Below are 22,797 nucleotides of genomic sequence, written 5' to 3'. Positions count from 1 at the left end.
TATGGTTATCTTCTTACACAGCCACAATACCATATTCACATCTAACAACCTTAACAAGAATTCCAATTGCTTGGTATCTTCTGGCATTGAATATCATTGAGATATCAAATACTTTGGAATAATTTAGTTTTAGAGGTAAAAATTAGAAATTTTTGTTTGTTTGTTTTTTGTTGTTTGTTTGTTTTTTTACAGTAGAAAAGAAAAGTTTTATTAGAAGGGAAAGTACACTTCCAGAAGTGGAAGCGGACCTGAGCAAGAGAAGTATGGCTAAAAAGGCCAAGAAATTGTTTCTTAGACAACTCACTTAGGGTCTTGAACTTCTTGAAACTCTATTCCTTTAAGTAAGAAGTAGGGAGATACATACACCAAATTCTGATTCCTTCATTTTAAAGTAACTTGATCATCAGATGTTGGTTTGGGAAAGCATAAAACAACTCCTGGTCTGCCCTCTAGTGTACTAATAGGTAAGCTAGCTGCTCATTGTGTGCCATTGATCGATTAATTTTTTTTCTTTTTTTTCTTTCTTTTTTTAAAATTAAATTTATTGGGGTGTCATTGTTTAACAAAATTATATAGGTTTCAAGTATATAATTCAATAATATATCATATGTATATTGCATTGTGTGTTCACCACCCAAAGTTAAATTTCCTTTTATCACCTTATATTTAACCCCCCCTTATCTACCTGCTCCCCTTCCCCCTTTCCCTCTGGATACAACTTCCCCATAGTGCTAGTTACTTGTAATTCCTCTAAAAGAGTGATTCTCAAAGTTTTAACAGGTGGAAAAGTACAGAATGGCATTCTGTTAAATTTTCTGTGCCTGTCATCACTCATCAATAAGACAAAAACCCAAAACTAAAAATCCCACAAAAATTCATGGAAAATGACCTTATTTATATTTTTCTGCATTGTATGTATAATATCTGTACTTGTTTGTTCCTTAATCTGTCAAAGTCTATTTTTAATTGGAAAGGATATGAAATATATGTACTATCTAAATAAACTTAATGCTCGTGTCTTTATATTATTTTCCTAAGTGAATTTAGTACAGTTATATTTCTCCAGTTAATACCCAACATTCAACTAAAGAGTCTCTTCATTCTCAGAGACTCAGTTACTAATTTGGTTAAGAATAGTTTAATTTCTGGATTCCTGTTGAAATTTTTATATTCTCTTGTACTAAGAGCATCCTCAACTTACACACACTGGAGACTACTTTCCTCTTATGAGTCTGCATAAAGTTTATCAGTAAACAGGAAGGAGGCTGGAAAGTAGTCAGAGCAGTGTCCCCAGTGGATCAGTGTGAAAAAGGACAAGAGAGGTTGGGCAAGAGAGCAAATGGAGAAGAATACTGACATGTTAAAATATTTTAGAATATGGATTAGTCTCCCGTATGCTTTGTAAAGTGGTTTTCAATTCTCCAGACCAGAAGTGGTCCTAATGCAGAGATGACTGGAAATTATTATGTCAATCAAGTATGCAGAAGGCTTGCTATTTATTGAAGTCATTCATAACTGTATATTTTTCTACTTATTTCCTTTAACACTATTGATATTGCACAAGAATAAACAGATCTGTAGAACAAAACAGTCTGGAGACACTCATAAATAGCCTCCCTGATAGATTTATTTAGAAAATACTCATTTTTTAATTTTTTTTGTTTTAATACTTTGTAATATCTTCAGATGTACCTGGGAAAATGGCACTTCTTTCTGAATAGAAGACTAGATTGTGATTGCTGGAACTATTGATGCCTAATTTTTTATTTTTAGTAAAACTTCACTGCTGAGATACTGTTTCTGAACTGCAAAGCAGTAATTTAATATAGTTAACAACAGTAGTTTAAAAAAATCCTTTAGATAGGTTAAAAACACCTTTCCACGATTTATGGTAGAATGAACTTATTCATTCAAAACATTCTACATAACTTTCTATGTTTGATTTTTGGAAATTCAAGTTTAATTAAGGCAGTCAGGCTTCAGATCTACACAGTGTTTTTGGAGTACAGTTTCTGCCTTAACATATGTTTAAAACTAATGCCTAATTAATAACAGCTGGAAACTGTTAATTTATTAAAATGTAAAATTAGTAATGCCTTACCATGAATACCAAAATCTGGCAAACTAATATACTTTAGGGTTTTCACTGAGCAAGATAAATAGGCATTTTTTTTACAGCATTTTAGTGGGGGTTGTCACAAGATAAGCTTTATTACTATTATGAAAGAAAAGCACATTTCTGCAGCCTGGACTAAACACGTGCATTTGGTTTGGAATTACAACTTTTTTCTCATTTCAATTTTTTATATTTATACGTGTACTATAAAACTTTAAAAAATGGAAAAAGCTTTTAAAATTTAGTAACATTCAACATCTGGCAATTAATACCTTATTTTATAAAGTACTGAAGTGCTTTACATTTTCAAAAGTGTGTTTTTAAAATATGTAATACATACTTATGGCAAAATTCAAAAGATGCAAAGGAATACGTGGTTAAAAATACCTCCTCACGACGGTGTGAATATACTGTACCACAACTGAACTGTACATTTAAAAATGGTTAAGATGGGAAAAAGCTCATTGAGCTGTACACTTGAGATCTGTGCACTTTTCTGTACGTGCTATACTTCAACAAAATAGCTTATTAAGATGTGGTACATACATACAATGGAACGCTACTCAGCTGTAAGGAAAGATGAAGTACTGCCATTTGCAGCAGCATGGATGGATCTTGAGATTACCATGTTAGTGAAATGTCAGAAAAAGTCAAGAACCATAAGATTTCACCCATATGTAGAACAGAAAACAGAAAAACAACAAATGAACAAACAAACAAAACTCAAGACTCAGACAACAGCGTGGTGGTTACCGGAGGGAAAGGGCAGTTTGAGGGGAAGGAGCAGAGGGCAAAAGGGGTTAAATACGTGGTAACGGAGGGAGACTTGGCTTGGGGTAGTGAGCACAATGCAATATGCACTTGATCTCTTATGGAGCTGTACGCTCGAAACCTACAAAATCTTATGAATCAATGTCACCCCGATAAATTTAATAAAAAAAAAAAGAAAAAAAGATTCTCTCCCCGCTTTGTTCCTCAACTAGTGAACCTCTCAGAATATACCCACTGTGATCAGTTTGCTGCATAGCCTCCTGGGATTTTCTTCTATACATTTACAAGCATATACGCATGAATTTTTTTTTAATACAAATGAAGGTATACTATATATCTTGCTAATCCTTTCATACCAGTGCATAAATATCAGCCTTGACCTTTTAAACATGGCATAATATTCCATTTATATTCTTTTAAAGTGCTGAAAATTGTGTATTTGGCCTTTCCTATCCTTATTCGGTTATTCCATCTGTGGGCCAGATAATTTAGGACAGAGGAGTGACCAAGAGAGTTGTGTTCTCTTTTCTCAAGAAGCTTCTAATCTAGCAGAAAAGACAAGCAGTATTTTCCACATGTTATTTTAATTTCCAATAGTCTTTGCTTTATAAAGAGGGGCTAACACAAATAGCAAAATTTTAATTATTTTTAACTTGAATTAAAATTTTTCCTTTTGATAACCAATGATGGTAATTATTGTCTATGTCTTCCCTTTGAGGGAAAGAATAGAAAGTAGAAAAAAATAGTGAAGAATACTTTACAAAATGATAATAGTTGGAATAGTCAGTACTACTCAGAAGTACTAGAAAGCTGACAAAAATAAAATGAGTATACCTTCCCACCTACATTGGTTCAGCTGCAGAAAACAAAATTTGCTCTAGGAACTTTAAACAAAGAAAGTTAATACAGTACATTAAATGGCCTAGAGCAGCAGGCCCCAACCTTTCTGGCCCAGGGACCGGTACTCCTATGAGAATCTAACACCTATTGATCTGAGGTGGAGCTGAGGCGGTGATGCCCGCACTGGGGAGCAGCTGCAAATACAGATGAAGCTTCGTTCTCTCACCCACCCCTCCCCTAATGCTGTGCAGCCTGGCTCCTAACAGGCCACAGACTAGTACCAGTCCGTGGCCTGGGGGTTGGTGACACCTGGTTTAAAGAACTGTGATAGCTGAAGAAATAGACTCTTAATTAAACTTTTGGGAAGAACTCCCAAAGCCAAATCACAGATCTAGACTACTGAGGGAGCAACTGCCACTTTTAACATTAGGAATCGCAGAATCGGGACACTGCTGCAGCTGCTGCTGGCTCTGAAGCCATGGTGAACCAGCAAAATGGATTTCTTATGCTTGTCCCCCAACACCCATAAAGCTGTAGTAATCAGACACACTGAGTTCTGCTAACACTGTTACAGGAAAACTATGTACTTCTGTAATCATGCTTACCAACAAAGAGAAGTAATAGTTACATACAGACTGTACTGCATCTCTACCTTCCAGTTCTCAGATAATTGCCTGTGATTGGCAGAATCCAAATCTAAACGCTTAGCTGCAGTGGAATATAGGAGATTAAGTTTTTAGCTTTGTAGCCTCTCTAGTGTAGAAAGGCACATTGAAAGGAGGTAAAAATGCATTGAATGTCAATCTACCTTTTAATCCTCCCTTCCTTCTCCCAATCTGTATCATCCTTTCATCCTCAAGCCTGCTCAATAATTTCTGGCAGCAAAATGGCCTTTACCCTTCGTTTGCTATTTTGCAGCAGGATAGTGAAAACTATATATGACAAGGAAAAAAATTAAAGTTTGCAGCCACCGTACCCTCCCCTCACTTCCTTTTTGGGAGGATAGATTGTCATCCCAGGGTACTCATTTGCTGTCCTGAATCTCAGAAATAGAGGAACAAAACAAGTTGTACGGTCTAGAGATCTGCTGTAGAACGTGGTGTCTGTGGTCAACAATACTGTATTGTACATAAAATTTTTCTTAGGAGAGTTGTGTTCTTACTGTAATAGAAAATAAAATTTTAGGAAGAGAAACTAACTTGATTAGAGAAAGAAAAATCTATAATGTTAAAGCAGGAGAGCTTTTTATATATATATATATATATAAAAGGACAACTGCCAAGGTCTGAGAGACAGAGATGGAAAATAGACTCTCAGATACTGAACCAAACTGTAGGGCTAAGTACACTTTCCAGCTTCTCTCTCCTAATTCAGACCTATAAAAAAGTCACTTAAAATATTTTTAATCATTTTCTGATATTCATTAATTTTCTTATCTTGTTCTTAATACATAAATAACTGCAAACATTTGAGGAAAACGAACATGAAAAACAAGCTACACTAACCAAACAGAAGAACCAGCATTTAAGGAATCAAAGCTAATGAAACAAAGAAGACTGCAGAAAGTGTAATTAATATCTTCAGGAGACTTTAATTTCTAGGGTGGTCCTGGTAAAGATATCCATGTCCTATCCTTAGAACCTATTAATATGTTATTTTACGTAGCAAGAGGGAATTAAGGTTACAGATTAAGTTAAGGTTGTTAATAAACTAAAGATAACGTAACCTTAATTATTTAAGTAAGCTCAATTTAATCATAAGGGTCCTTTAAATATGAGTCAGAGAGAGATTTGAAGACACTGTGCTGCTGGGTTTGAAAACAGAGAGGGACCACAAGCCAAGGAACACCAGCAGTCTTTAGAAGCTAGAAAAGACAAAGAAACAGATTCTCCCCTGCAGCCTCCAGAAGGAGCACAGCCCTGCTAACATTTTGATTCTAGCCTAGAAACAGCCATTCTGGGCTTCTGACCTCCAGAACTGTAAGAAAATTAATTTGTGTTGTTTGAAGTCACTGAATTTATAGTAATTTTGTTACAGAAGCAATAGTAAACTAATACAGTATTCAAGTTTTATAATATTAATTTTAAAACATACAGGTCTGAGTTCTGTGCCGGACTATAAATTCCTCCAGACCAGTAATCAATCTCTGTGCTTGACACAGTATACATAAATGTTTGTTGAATTTGAACTTTCCTCGTGCAAGATAGTCTCCACCATTTCTTGGGAGAGTCATTTACCATTCTTAAAGTCTCATTCACCTGGTGTATGCTTCTCTAACAGAGAGAAGCTTTGCAGTTAACATCTACAGTTTTGAACTTCTTTCTTAGTGACTCTTGATTGGGAAGGTGTGACGTGCTCCTTTAAACCAGAGTTGTTTTTTTCTGGCCCAAGCGTTTGAATACATGAGACTTGTGTCTCCTGATAACAGTTCCATGGGCTTCTTAGCCTCAGTTTTAACTGCTCCAGAGTAAGAGACTACTTGTCTGTCTGAGAAACCCACCCTCAATTGAGGTTTGTTTTATGCCATAGACTCTTATATTTTAATTCATACCATCGTGAACAGTGTCTCAAAATTTGGTGAAAATCTGTAAAATGTTTTCTTATAATGCAGAAACAAACCTGCAGGCAAATTACTTATTTTTATGGATTTGCATTCATTTTCTTCCCAGTCTTTAGATAAAACCAACAAAATTGAAGACTTAGAATGATGGGAGTTTTAAATGTTACGCACTGCTCTTTGGGATGTGGCATGTTTTAATTATCTGTTGCTGCTTAACTTAGCAGCTTAAGACAACAAACATTTTTATGCCATAGTGTCTGTCAGGAATCCAGGAGCAGCTTAGCTGGGTGGTTCTGACTCAGGATCTCTTAAGAGGCTACAATCGAGTTATATGTCAAAGCTGTGGTCATCTCAAGGCATGACTTTTGTAAAATATACTTTCAAGATCTCTCACTTAGCTGTTGGATGATCTCAAAAATCTGCTTCTTAGTTCACTCATGTGGGCCTCTTCACAGGGCTGCCTCACAGCATGGCAGCCGCTTTTCACAGTCAGCCATCATGCTAAGAGAACACCCAAGAAGCCAGTCTTTTTGCAACCTAATTTTGGAAGTGGCACCCCATCACTTCTGTTGTATTCTGTTAGAAGCAATCCAGTAAGTCCAGCTAATACTCAAGGGTAGGGGGTTACATGAGGGCATGGACACCAGGGAGTGGGGATCGTTGAGGGCCATCTTAAATTCTGCATACCACACATGTAAGTTGGTGAGTTCATTAGTCTACCAGAGAGTAGATAATAAAGTTTATAATATTCCTAACTGATATTAAGTTCAATAATATAAAAAAATTGTAAAAAAAAAACCTACAAATACATTTCCCATATTAGAAGATATAAAAATTGAAGTCTTTTATCTTTCAGACAGGAAATTTAGAAAGTACTTTAGAATAATCTACAATTTACTATTCTATCGTACTCCGCTCAGATTATCCACTTATGACTTTCTATTCCAATTCTTCCTTTTACTTTTTAAATTCTACTTATTCCTCATATTCTAAAAATAAACAAAAGCAGCTTATTAAGATATGTAAAATGTTATAAGAATTAGAATTAAAGATGAAAGACAAAACTAAGTCAGAAGTAAAACTACTGCATAAAAGTTATAGTCTGGTGAAACTGAAGACCTAGCAAAGATTCATAGATGTGTGGCTGAATAAATTGAGATTAAGAAAATGAAAAGGCAAGTTCCGGACTGAGAAAAAATACCTGATAAAAGTCTTATATCTAGAATAAATAAAGAACTCATAATTCCACAATAATAAGACAACCTGGTTTTTTTAAAAAAAAAAATTTGAACAGACTTTTTATCAAAGAAGATATGTAAATGGCAAATACTACAAAGTAAAACTTCAATGAGATTATTATACTACCACTCAAATGGCTAAAATGAAAAAGACTGACGATACCAAATGTCAGCAAATTAGCACAACTGGAACTCTCAGTTCACATTTTTTATAAAGTTAAACATGCTGTTGCCATACAACCCAGCAATCCCACTCCTAGATATTTTACTCAGGAGAAATGAAATTATAGACATAAAGACCAATACATGAATGTTCATAGAAACTTTATTCATAATAGCCCAAAACTAGAAAGTTTGGTGCTTATATTGTGATATAATCGTGTATATTCAATGGACCTGGCAATAAAAATGAATGAACAACTGATAAATGGAACAAAATGGATGAATCACAGAAGCATTATGCTAAGTGGCATTATGCTAAACACAAAAGACAACATAATGGATGATTCCCATTATATGGAAAAAGGCAAAACAATAGTGACAGCCTATTAGCATTAACTGGTATTAGAAAGAGATAATTATCTGCAAAGGGACAAGAAGAAACTTTTTGGGGTGATGGAAGGCAGTTATACTCACCACTATACCACCAATGCCATGGGGGTGATGAAAATGTTCTACCTCTTCGTTGTGGTGGTGGTTAAGGCTGTATATATACATTTTTCAAAAGTTATCAAACTATATGATTAAAATGGATAAATTTCACTGTATGTAAATTATACCTAAACGAAGCTGAATTAAAACAAAAAAATCTCTTGATACACACAAATCCAGTTAAGTAGTTTGCTAATCAATTTCATTTGGAGTTTGTTTTTAAATCTCCAGGTAATATATGAATAAATCTGAGCTCCCTTGGGATAGGTTTATGTATACAAAGTCTGCAGAATTTAAAGGAAAAGCTCTTTCTGCGTAGGACTATTGAAGACAATTTTTGATCTTCCTCATGATGACCTCGGAAGACTGGAATTTAGCATTAGAAGTGGGAAGGGTGACCTAAAGAGGATGAAACTGAGGTGGAGAAGTCTGAAGTGAGGGCAGACTGCAGGAGGGCTCCAGTGGCCTTCTCCAGGGAAGAGTATCGTGACCTCCAGTGGTGACGTGCCGTCAGTTCTAGGCATGGACTAGTGAGCGGGTCAGCGACTTTCCAACTGAAATGAAGTTTAGAAATCACTGTGATAGAGTAATGATAGGGTAATAAAAATTTTAGTTTCTTGAATGGGACTTGGGGTGAATGGGATAACATAAGATTAGGAGCACTGATATTCATTGAGCACATAGTATAGGGCCTGGAATGTGCTTATTGCTATATATATATTTTTAAATAAAATATATCTTTTTTTATATGATAGACATTTAATAATAGAATAATAGGGAGTGGTATTTATATATGAGTTAAGAGAAGGTAAAGGAAATTGACATTCAGTATATGGGTCAGATATTGTGCTTTGTGCTTTCAGATTACATGATTTAATGTCAACAACAGGAATATGCAATATCCTCATTTTACAGCTGTGGAAACTTAGACTCAGAAAGAGAGGCTTGGATTCTAATTAATTCAGGTACCACAAACACAGAAGGTGCCTCAAAGGTTGGGGAGGGACTACTTGAATTAAGATCACTAGTGATACGTGTCTACAAACCACACCCAGAACTAGTAAATTCGATTGGGAGGTTACGGGGAGCAGAGCAAGATTCTACATTTCTAACCTCGTTTAGTAGGTTGGTGATTTTAAAAATGCTCGAGAAGCACTGTCTTAAGACTTAGAAGATAATTTTACTATGTGGTGGTTTCTAGTATTTAGAGTTCTTAGAAACAAAAGTTAGCCTCATAGAGGTGATTTATAGCTTTGTTTTCATCTATTAAAATAATGTACTTCAGTGTTCATAACATAGCTATAGTTCTCAATGCTCATATTTCATAAATAAGAGTTAAAAAATAAACAAGCCAACATTCTTCATTAGTCCTCACTAGAATTTATCATGTTGACTGCCCAAGGCGGCCTGTTACCTGGTAGCATTATTTTTCAGGTTATTTTTTGCCATTTTCCTTAGTATTGGCTTATGCTACCTAAAATATGTTACCTTTGTGTTTTTCATCTTTATACAGTAAGGGATAAATAAAGTTGTATGTTTATTGTTACACATAAGTGAATTATAGTAGATAACAGAACATTTTTTGTAATCATGAATACTGGGTCTTTATGAGATGATTCTATTCTCCTAAACTCTTCTTTTGTCTCTTTAACAAGCATATTAGCTCAATAATTCTTTGTAGTATTTAGCTGCCTCCTTATTACTTGAATTACAACACTTTTACATGATTCTACGTATTTTCAACAGTGATTCTTTTAATGCACACCAAGAAAGTATGCGACAGATGATGAGAAGTTTTTCTGAACCTTTTGGAAGAGACTTGCTCAGCGTCTCTGATGGCAGAGGAAGAGCTCATACTCGTACGAGACGTGATGATGGCGAAAATTCCTTGACTGTAAGTTTATTATTTTAAAGTTAGTGAGAAGGTCCTGTGGGAATTTGAGGAAAAGCATTACAGAAGAATATATCTACCATGATACGATATGACTAATACTTAAGTTATAGGAATAACTATTCTGTAAAGGGAGGGGGGACCTGTTGGAAACCTGAATCCTTTAACAATGAATTGTTAGCTATATAGAATCCCACTGTGCTACCAAAACTTTTTAGGACCGTAGGGTTATATATTATAAGCCAAACTTAAAGCATTATTTTTCATGAGTATATATGGTTTGTTCTCACTTTAGAATTGCCTCCCATGTCTTAAATTAGAACAGGCAAGGAAATATCCTTCCTGTCTCATACGACACTTTTTTTTCTCCCCTTTAAAACAGCGGCCAAAGCTATAGGGTCATATTTTATCTTTATTGGACCAGGAAAAATTAATCTTCTGTATGACTACCTTGGACCTTCAAAACTTAGATGAAGTTCTTAACCGTATTTAAAAGTCTTGCATAACTGTATTTTCATAACTCTTGTCTGAGAAGCAAAGCTAGAAGGTTACAAACACACTCAACTCAAAAAAAAAAAAAACACCTCAGGGCATTTATATATCTTAATTATTTTCTTTTCTGTTTATTTTGTTTCTATTGCTTTTTCAGCCTCAGGAATGGCAGTTCTAGAATAACAAATCCACAGGAGTCTCTGTGAAGATGAATCTCTGCAATTAAAATGTAGATATTTGGAACTTAGTAAACATTGAATTGATTAATTGGGAAACTTTCAGAATCTTCCAGAAAAACATTTTAATATTTTCTGTTTGCAATCGCCTTAAATACAGCAAAATGTTTTATCTACTTCTAAGAAGTTTGATAGGTAGAATTACATTTGCCATTTAAATGAAAGTAATCTTAACATTTTTTTTATATACGTGTTTTATATATATATATAGATATATATATATATATATCTATATATATATAATTCCCATTTCAATTTTATTTTAATTAGTGAATAGTGGTCTCCTTTTATATATATTTCCATGAAAGTCTAAAATTAAGATCAAAGAAAAAATTATCAAAGAAGGTATAAAAATCAAATGTGACATCTGAAATTTTGTGTTTTAAATGAGCATCGAAATATTTTGTATATCTTTTATAACCACAACATGGAAAGAGTAGGGCTATATATAGTGCCTTGTATTTATCTGCATAAATTAGTTGCACATAGCTTTTGTGAAAGAAGCAAGAAGTGACAATTTTTTCCCCTTATAAGTATAGGAAGGAAATCTGTTTATAATTCAGTTGTAAAGTTTTTATTGAAGATGTCTATTTATATCAGCTGTAACTCTGCTTGTCATTCACTAGAAGTAGAATTAAATGTTTCTTTCCTGGGCACTTGTGCTTAAAATATCTGAATGTTTAATGAGCTGGAATAAGAAATATATAACCGAATAAAGAGATAAATTTCCAATAATATGGTTGCTTAAATGTGATTGAATAAGAAAAGTCAAGTAGGAAAACAATTCTGAATATAAAGGAAGGCCAAGACCAACATTTGAATGAAAGATCAAAAGAATTGCTACCTTGCCCAATTTATGGTGGCATAAGCTAACTTTTGTCTAAGATTATGAATTATTTATTAGTGTAGGCCAAAGTCTGTAACTAGCATTATCCAGTAGAACTTTCTGAATGATGGAAATGTCCTAAACCTGCCTGTCCAATATGGTAGCCACTAGCTACATAAGGCTTGTGATCGCTTATGCTATTGAGGAACTGAGTTTTTAATTTAATTTTAATTATTTCAAAATTTAATTTAAATAGCCACATATGGCTAGTGGCTACTTTAATAGGAGGGCATGATGATAGACATTCAAAAAGACACCAAAGCATTTAAATTTTTTAATACATACTGAGTAAAGAACATTAATCAATTATACTTGAACCTGTCATCTTATTTCTCATTTAATAGTAATCTCTTTAAGCATTTTCCCGAGAAAAATTATAGTATTCATCTACCTATTACGTAAAAGTAAATGGTAATTATCAGATTTAGATCAACCCATTTCATAAAACTTTGAGTTCCATAGCTTTTTAAATAGCAAACACTGCTAGGTACTTTTTACTTGCCTCTCACATCTAAAAACAAGTAGCATACATTTTTCTTTAATTAAATTATAATGTATCGAATATCTTAGAAAGCTAACACCAGTGTACCTTTTTCTTCCTCAAACTATATAAACCTTTTGCCAACCCAGAGTATTAAGCATTGTCCTAAGGCATTTGAAGGGCACTAGTATTTTAATTTTTAATATTTTAATAGTACCGGTTACAGCAGGTTTTCCAAGGAATATTCAGCCTCTCTTTTAGCCAAAACTCATTTTTTTGTTTGTAAATTTATAATTTATACTGGTAAGATATGGCTCTCCTTTTTTTCCATAATGTTTGACACATTTGAAATGTTTATGTCTAAATATGAAAAACTTACGTAATAGAAAAATTTAATTAATTAAAATAAAACAAAAACAGGTAAACCACAATAGCAACAGAAGATCTCTATCCCAAATTGACTTGCTAAGGTAGGAACAAAAATTAGAAATTGACTGCAGAAGATGGAAAAGAGTACTGCTAAATTTGAAAAGAGCCCAGCCAAGAAAACAATAGGCTTTTTGAGCATGCTAATTGTCCTACTGTTTTTGAACTTTTAGTAAACATTTATACAAAGCTTTGCTCTCTTGCATCATGAAGTTATGTTTTAAAATGAATGTTTTGATTAAGCAGTGAGCCATGATGCTGATACTTTTAAGCAGAGTGGATGAAAATGTGTATTTCAAATAGACACCTTGACCCTTTTTTTCTTTATTTTTGGTCCATTTCTTGACATTTGTCATCTTTATCAGCCATATTATGAAGGAAAACAGAGACTACTACAGAAGTAGAAGAAACATCAGCTATGCCATTTTTTTGCGTTTGTATTATTAGCATTTTTTTCAGTTCATGATTTCTTTATGGGGCCATTGTTAAGCCAGTTGCCCTTTTGGGGAGGATTTGTTTTGTTTAAAACTACACAATTTAACCTTTAAATTTATTTAATTATGCAGTTTGTAATTCAAGATGTGACATATGAGCATGGTGACATTTAGATTGAATGATGGTGCCAGAGTCAGCAAAAAGAAATAGAAAGAAGAATTTTATTGGTGCATCCAATACACTTTGGAGATTACTGTTCTAGATACACAGTATGCATATATATCACATCTGCTATGTGATTTTTAATGTAAGCACACAGTTTTCTCTACTTTTTAACATAACTTACACATGGAGAAAATTATCTGTCACTGAATGATGATAAAATTATACATACTTTTTACCCAGGAGTTCAAACTTTAATTTCAACATTTGAAACTCTCAAATGATGAAAGTGTTTTAATTTGCATACACATGTCTAACCATTTATTTTTATCCATCTTTACCTATTGAGGATTATAATTTATGAACTATTAATTTTGATTATTCCATCTATTATACTTAATATTCTTTTGCCTGTCAAAGACTCTACATATTTTTAAATCTATGTGTATGATCCATTCTGAAGTCTATATTTTTTTATCCCATAAATGAGTTCTTAGGAGGTATTTATTAAATTTTTTGTCCAATATTTCTACTAATCTTTTGAAATGTTATTAATGTGGATAAATTTTTATTTTTAATTGGTTACAGGCAAGATTAACTGATCTTTTAAAAACGGGCTGGCTGAGCAAAGGAAAGAAGATATAATATTAATCATTGTACATTATGTTTTAATTTTGGTGTTAATTTGCATTTCCTTTGAGAAACGTTTGTCTTAATCCATAGCAAATACTTCTTCGTTCAACTGTGTCTCATAAATACTAGAGTAGTCATATTTAAAAGTGATATATGGCCTCCCTATTTGCCTGCCAGGCTCCCATCAGGCTCTACAATGAATAATCAGATAATTTTTAAAAATATATGTTGAGTTCTTTTTGAATGAAAGGTTCTGGAATTTTGTTAGATCTGAATTATGTGAGTATATATAGTGTATTTCTTTTTCAGGCATTATCATATAATAAATATTATAACCAAAATTAATTGGATTTTTTCCAGGCAATGAGTTCTCTTGTGCCTTTTGGCCATTTTGGTGCTATGGTTCGTATCATGAGACACAAATCGTTTTAGCAATATTTTCTGAAAAATATTTTTCATTAACTCAAGCAAACAGAATTTTAGCATGCAATCTCACTTACTTTTATGGCTTTTTAGTATTTGTACTGAAAACCTGTTTCATGTGTTAAATTTATCTTAGAATGTTTAGGCATGTGTTTTCTGAAGTAAATCATGTCAACATGTATAAAATCAGTCTTCAGAAAGAAAAAGTACATCTCAATAGATGAACATTCACTTGATTTACAAAAGAGATCTCCATAGTTGTCATTGCAAGTTGGAGACTTCTACATGCTTCCGATGACTTTCCAAAAGGTGAAAAAGCACCAAACTGTAGATGGACAAGCACCTTTGGAAAAGCTAAGATTGGCTGCTTTCTCTAGGTCTCAATTACCAATTTGCTCATGCTGCTTTTCTTTTGCCATGTCCAAGTCTGCCTACTCTGCAACCAGCTTTTCTCCCACCCTGTTTTTGGGGACTTGAGTCCTATTTTCTGTGACACTAGTTTCTAACACACTTAAAGACAATCTGAGGAGTAGCAGAGAATAGCATGGCTTTGGTACATTTCCTGTGAATGCACCTACACTCTCATGAAAAGGTTTCCTTTTATTCTGTTGTGCCAGACTTCAACCATTTGTCTCCTTAAAATTTGACCTATAACATTTATCCCTCCTGACCAGGGTTTTTAGTGGGACAAATGATGAAGAAAAAAAGCAATTATAGCACGGAGTTATCAGTAAATAATAGGAAGTTCAACATGCTGTGGAAGCACAGATAGAAAAAAGCCTGTAACTCAGCCTTTTGGGGGTAATGGGGTGAAGATCGATTAGAGAATGCTTCCTGAACCTTAAGGATTAATAGGAGTTAGCCAGGAAAAACAGGAAGGGGAGAAAAGTGTTCAACACAGAGGAAGCAGTACACACAAAGGTCTGGAGGCTAGGGAGCACAAAGAGATATATATATAGGATCATTTGGCCCTAGAGTACGAGTTGGAGAGTAGATATAGATGAGGGTCAAGAGGTAACCAGGGACTTCTTTCTGCCCTGGTAAGGACTAAGGACCATTATCATAAGAGCAGGGGAAGCAGCTGGTTAATTTTCATCAAACTAGAAATAGAGTCAGGTTCTTATTTTCGAAAGATCATGTGCCTGTAGGGGAGAGAAGATTAGAAGGGACCACAGTGAGGGCAGGGAGACTAGGAGGCTGTTGAAGTGTTGCGAGAAGTATTCATGATAGCTTCTACTTGGGTCATGGCTGGGGTGATAAAGAAAAATCATTTCATTTGACAAAGAGTTAAAGAGTTGAATAGATAGAATGTGGTGGTTGATTGGATTGAAGGAGCAGTAAAGAAAGAGATGGAAGGTATCATACCCATTTTTCTGGCATGAGGAATTAGGTAAATGGGAATGCCACTGAGCTAAGGAACAGAGCATTGATGCGGTGTAGATAATGAAGGCAGGGATGATCAAAAGGATCATTTCAGTTTGGGATGTTTTGTATTTGAGGCATTTGTATGTTATCCAGGTGTATTTATCTGGTAAATAGTTGGATATATAGCTTTGAGCTGAGTTAGAAAGTTGTTCATTCATTCAGCAAATATTTATTGAGCCCTCTCCTATGTGCCAGGAATTATTTTTAAAGTACCGGGAGTATAGTAGTGAATAAGACAGAGAATATAGCCCTACCGTCACAGGGATTACTTTTATAGAGTGGGAAGACAGACAGTAAACAACAGAATAATCAAATAGCCCAAGTACTTCAAAATACTCTGAAGAAGATGAAGCATGGTATTGATATAGTGACAGGTAGGAGGTGAAGCAGAGATTGGTTTAGACAAGTGGCCTTCCTAAGGAGGTGATACTTGAATGATGAGAAAAAACTACCCATGCTAAGAGTCAGGAGAAAACATTCTAGGCAGAGAGAAGAGCATGTGTACAAAGTTCCTGAAGGCCTTTAAGAGTCCTTTGGAATCTCAGCTGTAATTTGTACCTCCATTTTTTGTCACTCTGAGGTGCTGGACCACCTCATAACAGGTACACATACAGCTTTTGATAGCTGGTTTGTCAGTAAATTAAGAATAGGCAGAATATACCCAAACATTTGATCTTTTCCTTCTCTTCCTCTTCCTCGGGCTAGCCCCCTTCCACCTCTTTTGAGTTATATCTCTACACAGCCCTGATTCTCACCCTGGTGTTGAAACAAAATATTCAGAACATTTTCTGAATCTCCGAAATGCAGATTAATTCTATTGCAATCCTTTGTGTACCCAAAGATAAATCAGTATCTCCTAAATGTGCCTTTGTGATCCCTATTTTAATTGTGCATTCTAAATATTAACCAAATTATGGGAGTTTGGGTTTCCCATCTAGTTCTATTGTTACTAGCAATAAAAACTCAACAGAGGGCAGAAACAAAAGAAAAAGGCCTTTGATAATTCTTTATTGAGTCCCAACTTGGCAGGCAGCAAAAGAATTTCTAGAAGGGCTAAAATATCAGCAATGAACGTGCGTTACAGGATTCAAAAGAGTCCTCCTGCTTGAGTTGCGTGAATCAGACATTCTCTTTATTTTATAATAGTAGCTAGTGCCTTGGGTGCTTCACTTTTTAATTTCTAGTTAGTGTTGATAAAACCTAAAATCAATAGCAAATTTTTCTAAAGCAGTTTCTCAGCCTCAACACTGATATTTTGGGCTGATAATTCTTGTCCTGAGGGGCCGTCCCATGCTTTGTAGGGTGTTTAGCAGTATTCCTGTCCTCATACACCCTCCTCAATTACGATAAAAATGAGTGTCCCCTCATATACCGCCCCCTACTCCCAGTTACAATTGCTCTTGGTTGAGAAACCACTGTTGTAGAGGTATTCTTAAGTGTTCTCCTAATGGAACATGTCTCATGCTTCAAGAGTATGCCCAACTGAGCCTTTGATGATAATAAGCAGCTTATAAATAAAGTAAATTAACCTCTATCACTTGGACCCTATTGTGATGAAGAGAAGGGCTGGCTCAGCTTCTATCAGCCATGTAGTACTAGTAGAGGTGGCACTGGTATCTCATGCTCAAGTTTATTTGTGTGGTGGGATATTAAGGTAGAGGGAGAAAGATTTGAAGACCAGACTATGCTAGAGCTCTCCCAGCCTAGAATACATCACTCAGTATTTAAATAGTAACCAAATTATGCTTTGAGGAAGTTGACGAACGATATGTCTGTGTATATGTTCTTGCATGTATATATGTGTGTGTGTGTGTGTGTCAAACACACACCTATGTAATGCACGTGTTTATAGTGTTACAGCTCCCTAATCATTTATACGTTGGCTATTTGGGATTTTGTATAGATATGCCTGGTCGATTACTGCATGAGATCCCATGGCATAAATTGAGAAAAAAAAAAAATCCAGCCGTTTTGGAAAGATTGATTTGTTTCTTTTGTGTTGTTATTAACATACTTCCTAATATCCTGCAGCGTACAGATGTCAGCCCTTTTCAGGCAATGGACCGAATGATGTTGAATATGCGCAACAGTATGCAGGAATTACAAAGAAACTTTGTAAGTACTAAAAAATTGATGAGAACGTTGTTTTCAGTTATTGTATTAGTGGCTTTCAAGCTCTTTTTTTTAACTGTGGTCCACAGTGACTGAAAAAATATCTTACATCATGATCCAGTACACAATGCTTGCGTACTGTATAAACATACCTGAAACAAAGTTTCATGAGAAAAATGATCATACTATTTACAATGTGTGCTGATATTTTCTAGTTTATTTTCTATTTTAAAAATGCTGGTCACAACCACCAAATTGATTTCACAACATACAAGTTTGAAAAAATAGCATTAATTAACTTTCAAAACTAAAATAATTCAACCTTAAAAATATTTGTTCCGCTGAAGATCACTATTATAAATGAACATTTTATATGATTTTAGATTTTTTATTATTTTATGTCATCCACTTAAAAGTAATTGTACCTAAGTAATTGTAACTAAGAAATTAAGTTTTAATATTTTTAAAAAACTGAAGATAGAAATTTCAGGAATGATGTTTAGACACTGGATTAGATCCATATAATCCAAATACTTGTGAACTAGTACTAGTACTCATACTTTTCTACTCATAATATTAACATCAAAACAATAACTTGATTCACTATGAAGAAGATACATATTTTCTATGTTTGGAATTAAGTTTGGAATCTAAGGATCATTTCATAATGATTTTAGTAATATAGCAATCTGGTACCCATACAAGAGATATAAAACTTCTTGGTGAACGGCTAACTGGCTTAACGTGGGCAAAATTGCACACAAGCATCAACCACTGACTATAAAAGTATCACACGCAGCATCTATATTTAAATCAGAGTTGTAAGTCTTTGATTCCAAAGAATTAAGGATCTTCGAGTGACTCACTTGTTGGTCCTCAAAGGAGAGTGAGAATTGGTGCCTAAAATGGAGGGAACTTAAGAACTTCATGGGGTGCCGTTTGGGTACACCATACCGATAGTATCCTTACTAGGACTTCTGGCTAGTATTGTTATTTATTTGAATTCTCTGACGTTAATTCTTCACATTTGTCTAAACTCTCTGGATTTACAATTTATATTTACCTCTAGGGTCACCTTTCAATGGATCCGAATGGACATTCGTTTACTTCTTCCTCAGTTATGACTTATTCCAAAGTTGGAGATGAACCACCAAAGGTTTTCCAGGCCTCATCTCAAACCCGACAGGCTCCGGGAGGAGTAAGTATTTTCTAAGCATTCTTGGAGCTTTATAAGGTTGTGGAATGATAGATTACCTATGTAATTATTAACATTTGATCTGATACATCAGGGATGTGGGGGGAAAGCCCATGTCACTTTGAAAAACAATAAAGCTAAGGGTATTTACTTAAGACATTTTTCGTCTCCCCCACCCCCGATCCCTGCCCCAGATGCCTTTTTTTATGTAAACATCTGTTGGTGTTTATTACCTTTACATCTTGACAAGATAGACAGATACTAAAAGAAGACTTTGTTCCATGAAACAAACATCTACCTGTAATTTATATTTGTAGTAAATGAATTTTTTCTAACTTATAATTTTTGAAGTGTACAGAAAGGATACTGAGAATAATGTAATAAATATCCATATTTTTTAAAATCATAACGTTTTCTCTCTTTGCTTTAAATTGTCTCTTGTTTTGTTTTCTTTTTAAGCAGAAAAACTTTGCAGACGCAATTAAAGCTCCCAGTGCTTTCCTCCCTCTTCGGCCCCCTTTCCCTTTCTCCCTCCCCTAAAGAGAATCATTTTCCTGTATCTGGAAGTTATCATTGTCATGCATGTTTTTACAATTTTATTACATATATATGCTTCATAAACAATATACTGAATTATTTTACAGGTTTCTAAACTTTATATAAATGGTTTCATATTGCATGTGTCTTCTGCAACTTGACTTTGCTCAGTAATATGCTTCCAAGATTTATTTAAATTGATATGTGTAACTCTGGTTTCTTTAATTTCTTAATAGTATCCAAAATATGAATATACCACAATTTTTAAATCTATATTTCTACTGATAAATATTTATGTATTTCTTATTTTTCACAAACTCTGATATAAGAGTTCCCATTTCTCCACTTCCTTGTTAGTACTTATAGTTTAAAAAAAAATTAAATTGCCTAATGGGTATGAGTAGTTCATTTTTTAGTTTTTACATATAAGGCATACTTTGTAATGATGCTTTTGTAATAGTACAGCTAATTCATCTCAGACATTTTAGTTTTAACTTTGCTATAAATGACATACATCTTAAATATAAACACGATATAAATGTGGATGTCCCACAGCAAACCATGTTAATAGTTTTTGGCTATCATAAATATTCTAATAACCCACAGAGTTCATAAGTGAAAGCCAAAGGATTCAAGCCCACTAACATGACTGCTGAATAATTACTTGCCTTTACATGTAGGAATGCTAGTGTGTACTCCCATCCATTACATTGTCAAGGGCAATGTTGAAGGCACTAAGTTTTATATAATTAAGTTATTCTTAATTTTTAATTTTATATTTAATTATAATATTTGATTACAAGTTGGAAAAAGGTTAAATTGTATTGGTTCTATTTGTCCTAAGTATATTAATTCCAAGCAATTCAAGAAATATCAGAGAAATTTTACAAGTTGATAGTAGAAATTGGTTTATATTATTTTTAGAATAGTAAATTTATGATCTTATCTCTATAGGTAAACGGGCCATAAGGAGTTTCAAATTATATCCATTCTACATATATTTAAATAATAGCTGATTTTTATTTTTTTTTATTTTTACAGATAAAGGAAACTAGGAGAGCATTGAGAGATTCTGACAGTGGACTAGAAAAAATGGCTGTTGGTCATCATCTTCATGACCGAGCTCACGTCATTCAAAAGTCAAAGAACAACAGGACTGGAGATGAAGAGGTCAATCAAGAGTTTATCAATATGAATGAAAGTAAGTTATCAAAGAAAATAACATCCTCCCTCATAAAGTTAAAAATAGCAGCTGTACTGGTAGAATTTGATGAATATTTTTGTAGAAATATTTCATAAGATGCTCTTTTGAGGTAGTTTATGAAAAATTGTGTAGGGAATATTTTATCAAAGTAATAAAATTATGATTTTATTTCATAGTATATCTATTTTTATAGTAATTTTTAGTAATGGTGAGTATCATTTATTTTTTATTTTATACTTGGAAAATGGAATATTTTGAATTGTTACTTAGCAAGACTCATCAGGCACAATGAGTTTTAAATATTTCTGATTATCAAAGAAATACATTTGAAAAGTATAAAGAAGTATAAAGAAAATTAAAATTATCTATAATCTCAATCCAAAATAACTACTATTAATGTTTTAGTGTATTTCTTCCTAGTGGTTTTATATATACAAACACACATACTTTTGCAAAATCAGTATTTTACTATCTATATAATTTATATTGTGCTTATTTTAATTCATCGTTATAATTGTGAACAGTTACCTATGATGTTATTTTTCAAAAATATTCTAAAATTTATCTAAAAGTTTTATCATGGATAGGCCAAAATTTATTTAAACAGTCTGTATTGTTGAGCACTTAGGCTTTATTTATATAGATAAGATTTTAATTTCTGGCATTGTTAGAAGTATATATTATATATGATATATAATACGTCATTTATGTATCAAGTACATCTGTTCCTTTTCTAGATTTATTATTTACTCTTTGGTACATATATTTACTTTCAGTATCCTAGCTCTTCTCGTTGTAGTTTTAAGTTATATTCATCTCCTGTTTTCAGAAGCATTTTGAATAAAAATGTGTTATCATCATAAAGGGTTTAAATTATTGTATCATTTTAGAAAAAGAAGTTCTCTTAAGTTTGGAGTTCAATAAACTTATTCTTATGCAATGAGATGGAAGCCACAACAACTTAACCTTTCTTTAATTTTAACCTTTTTAATTTTCTCATATTTAAATACAGAGAGAGTACTTCACAATAATTAACCTGTTGAAAAATTTAGTGAAGGAATATATTATAAAGGCAATCTGAGAGAACAAGTATTATCATTTATCTGTTGTTATTATGGAAGTCAGATTACCTACTTCATAACAACATAAATTGACTGTTGAGATGAGTAACCTGTCTTAGGAAGTTGAGGCCAAGTTACAAAAGAAAATGGTGAAATTATTAGGAAGTACTAGCCACTTACTAATAATGGACACAGAAGGAGTGTCCATCTACAGAGGGAAAGGATGATCACTATGAGAGGACGTAGAGGAAAGGCTATAAGTCAGAGTAATTGGGCCAGGGGGTCCATTGGATATAATAATATGATATCCAAGCAGGTGCATGAAACACCAGATCATCAACAGCCAAATTATCAATAAGAATATGAGAGGAACAAACAAGAAAAGGACATATTACCCTGAGTCAGAGACCTTTATATTTGAAGCAGGTTTCTGCCTCTACTTTTTCTTATTTTAATAATGTTTTATTTAACTTATACATCTGAAATATTACATCAACATGTAATCATATATAAATATGATTGATGAACTATTTTATGCTTTATTTTTCACACTGCATTTAGATAACTTACATTTCAAGTGCTCAATAGCCACATATGGCTAGCGGCTACCATACTGGACAGACAGGTGTAGGCACCTCCCCAGTCTGAGAAATAATATTTGAGTATGGTCCTGCCTCTGTCTTGAGTTTAGGCTGATGGTAACATCAGGCTAAAATGAAGTGTGTGGGGAGCAAGGCATTTACTGACAGTTGATACCTTAATACTTACCTTTATTTTGATATTTAATGTAGGTGATGCTCATGCTTTTGATGATGAATGGCAAAATGAGGTTTTGAAGTACAAACCATGGGGACAATGGCGCAATCTAGAAAATGCTAAAATGCGGAGTGTTGGTCATGAGAATTCAGGATCCGGATCCCGAGAACTTAAAAGAAGGTAAAAGTTATTTCTAAAATAAATTGTATTTTTAAAAGAAGAGCTAGACAAAAAATTACGTAATTTTACCTCTGTTATCAAGAAGT

The 22,797-nt window shown here is 33.7% G+C and overlaps 1 protein-coding gene across 2 annotated transcripts in view; it reads left to right on the top strand.

The window, feature by feature from the left end:
• Positions 1 to 22,797, top strand: part of MLF1 (myeloid leukemia factor 1) — a 43,928-nt gene that overhangs the window by 18,062 nt on the left and 3,069 nt on the right. For both annotated transcript variants that reach the window (XM_039857723.1, XM_039857722.1), the window contains exons 2-6: positions 9,923 to 10,070; positions 17,698 to 17,781; positions 18,848 to 18,976; positions 20,552 to 20,711; positions 22,567 to 22,711. In XM_039857723.1, the coding sequence (XP_039713657.1) occupies positions 9,951 to 10,070; positions 17,698 to 17,781; positions 18,848 to 18,976; positions 20,552 to 20,711; positions 22,567 to 22,711 (638 nt within the window). In that variant the 5' untranslated portion in view covers positions 9,923 to 9,950. The remainder of the gene's footprint in view (positions 1 to 9,922; positions 10,071 to 17,697; positions 17,782 to 18,847; positions 18,977 to 20,551; positions 20,712 to 22,566; positions 22,712 to 22,797) is intronic.

Source organism: Pteropus medius, unplaced genomic scaffold (assembly GCF_902729225.1).
Source record: "Pteropus medius unplaced genomic scaffold, Ma_sr-lr_union100, whole genome shotgun sequence".
NCBI lineage: Eukaryota > Metazoa > Chordata > Mammalia > Chiroptera > Pteropodidae > Pteropus > Pteropus medius.
This window is presented reverse-complemented; position numbering and strand designations above follow the sequence as displayed.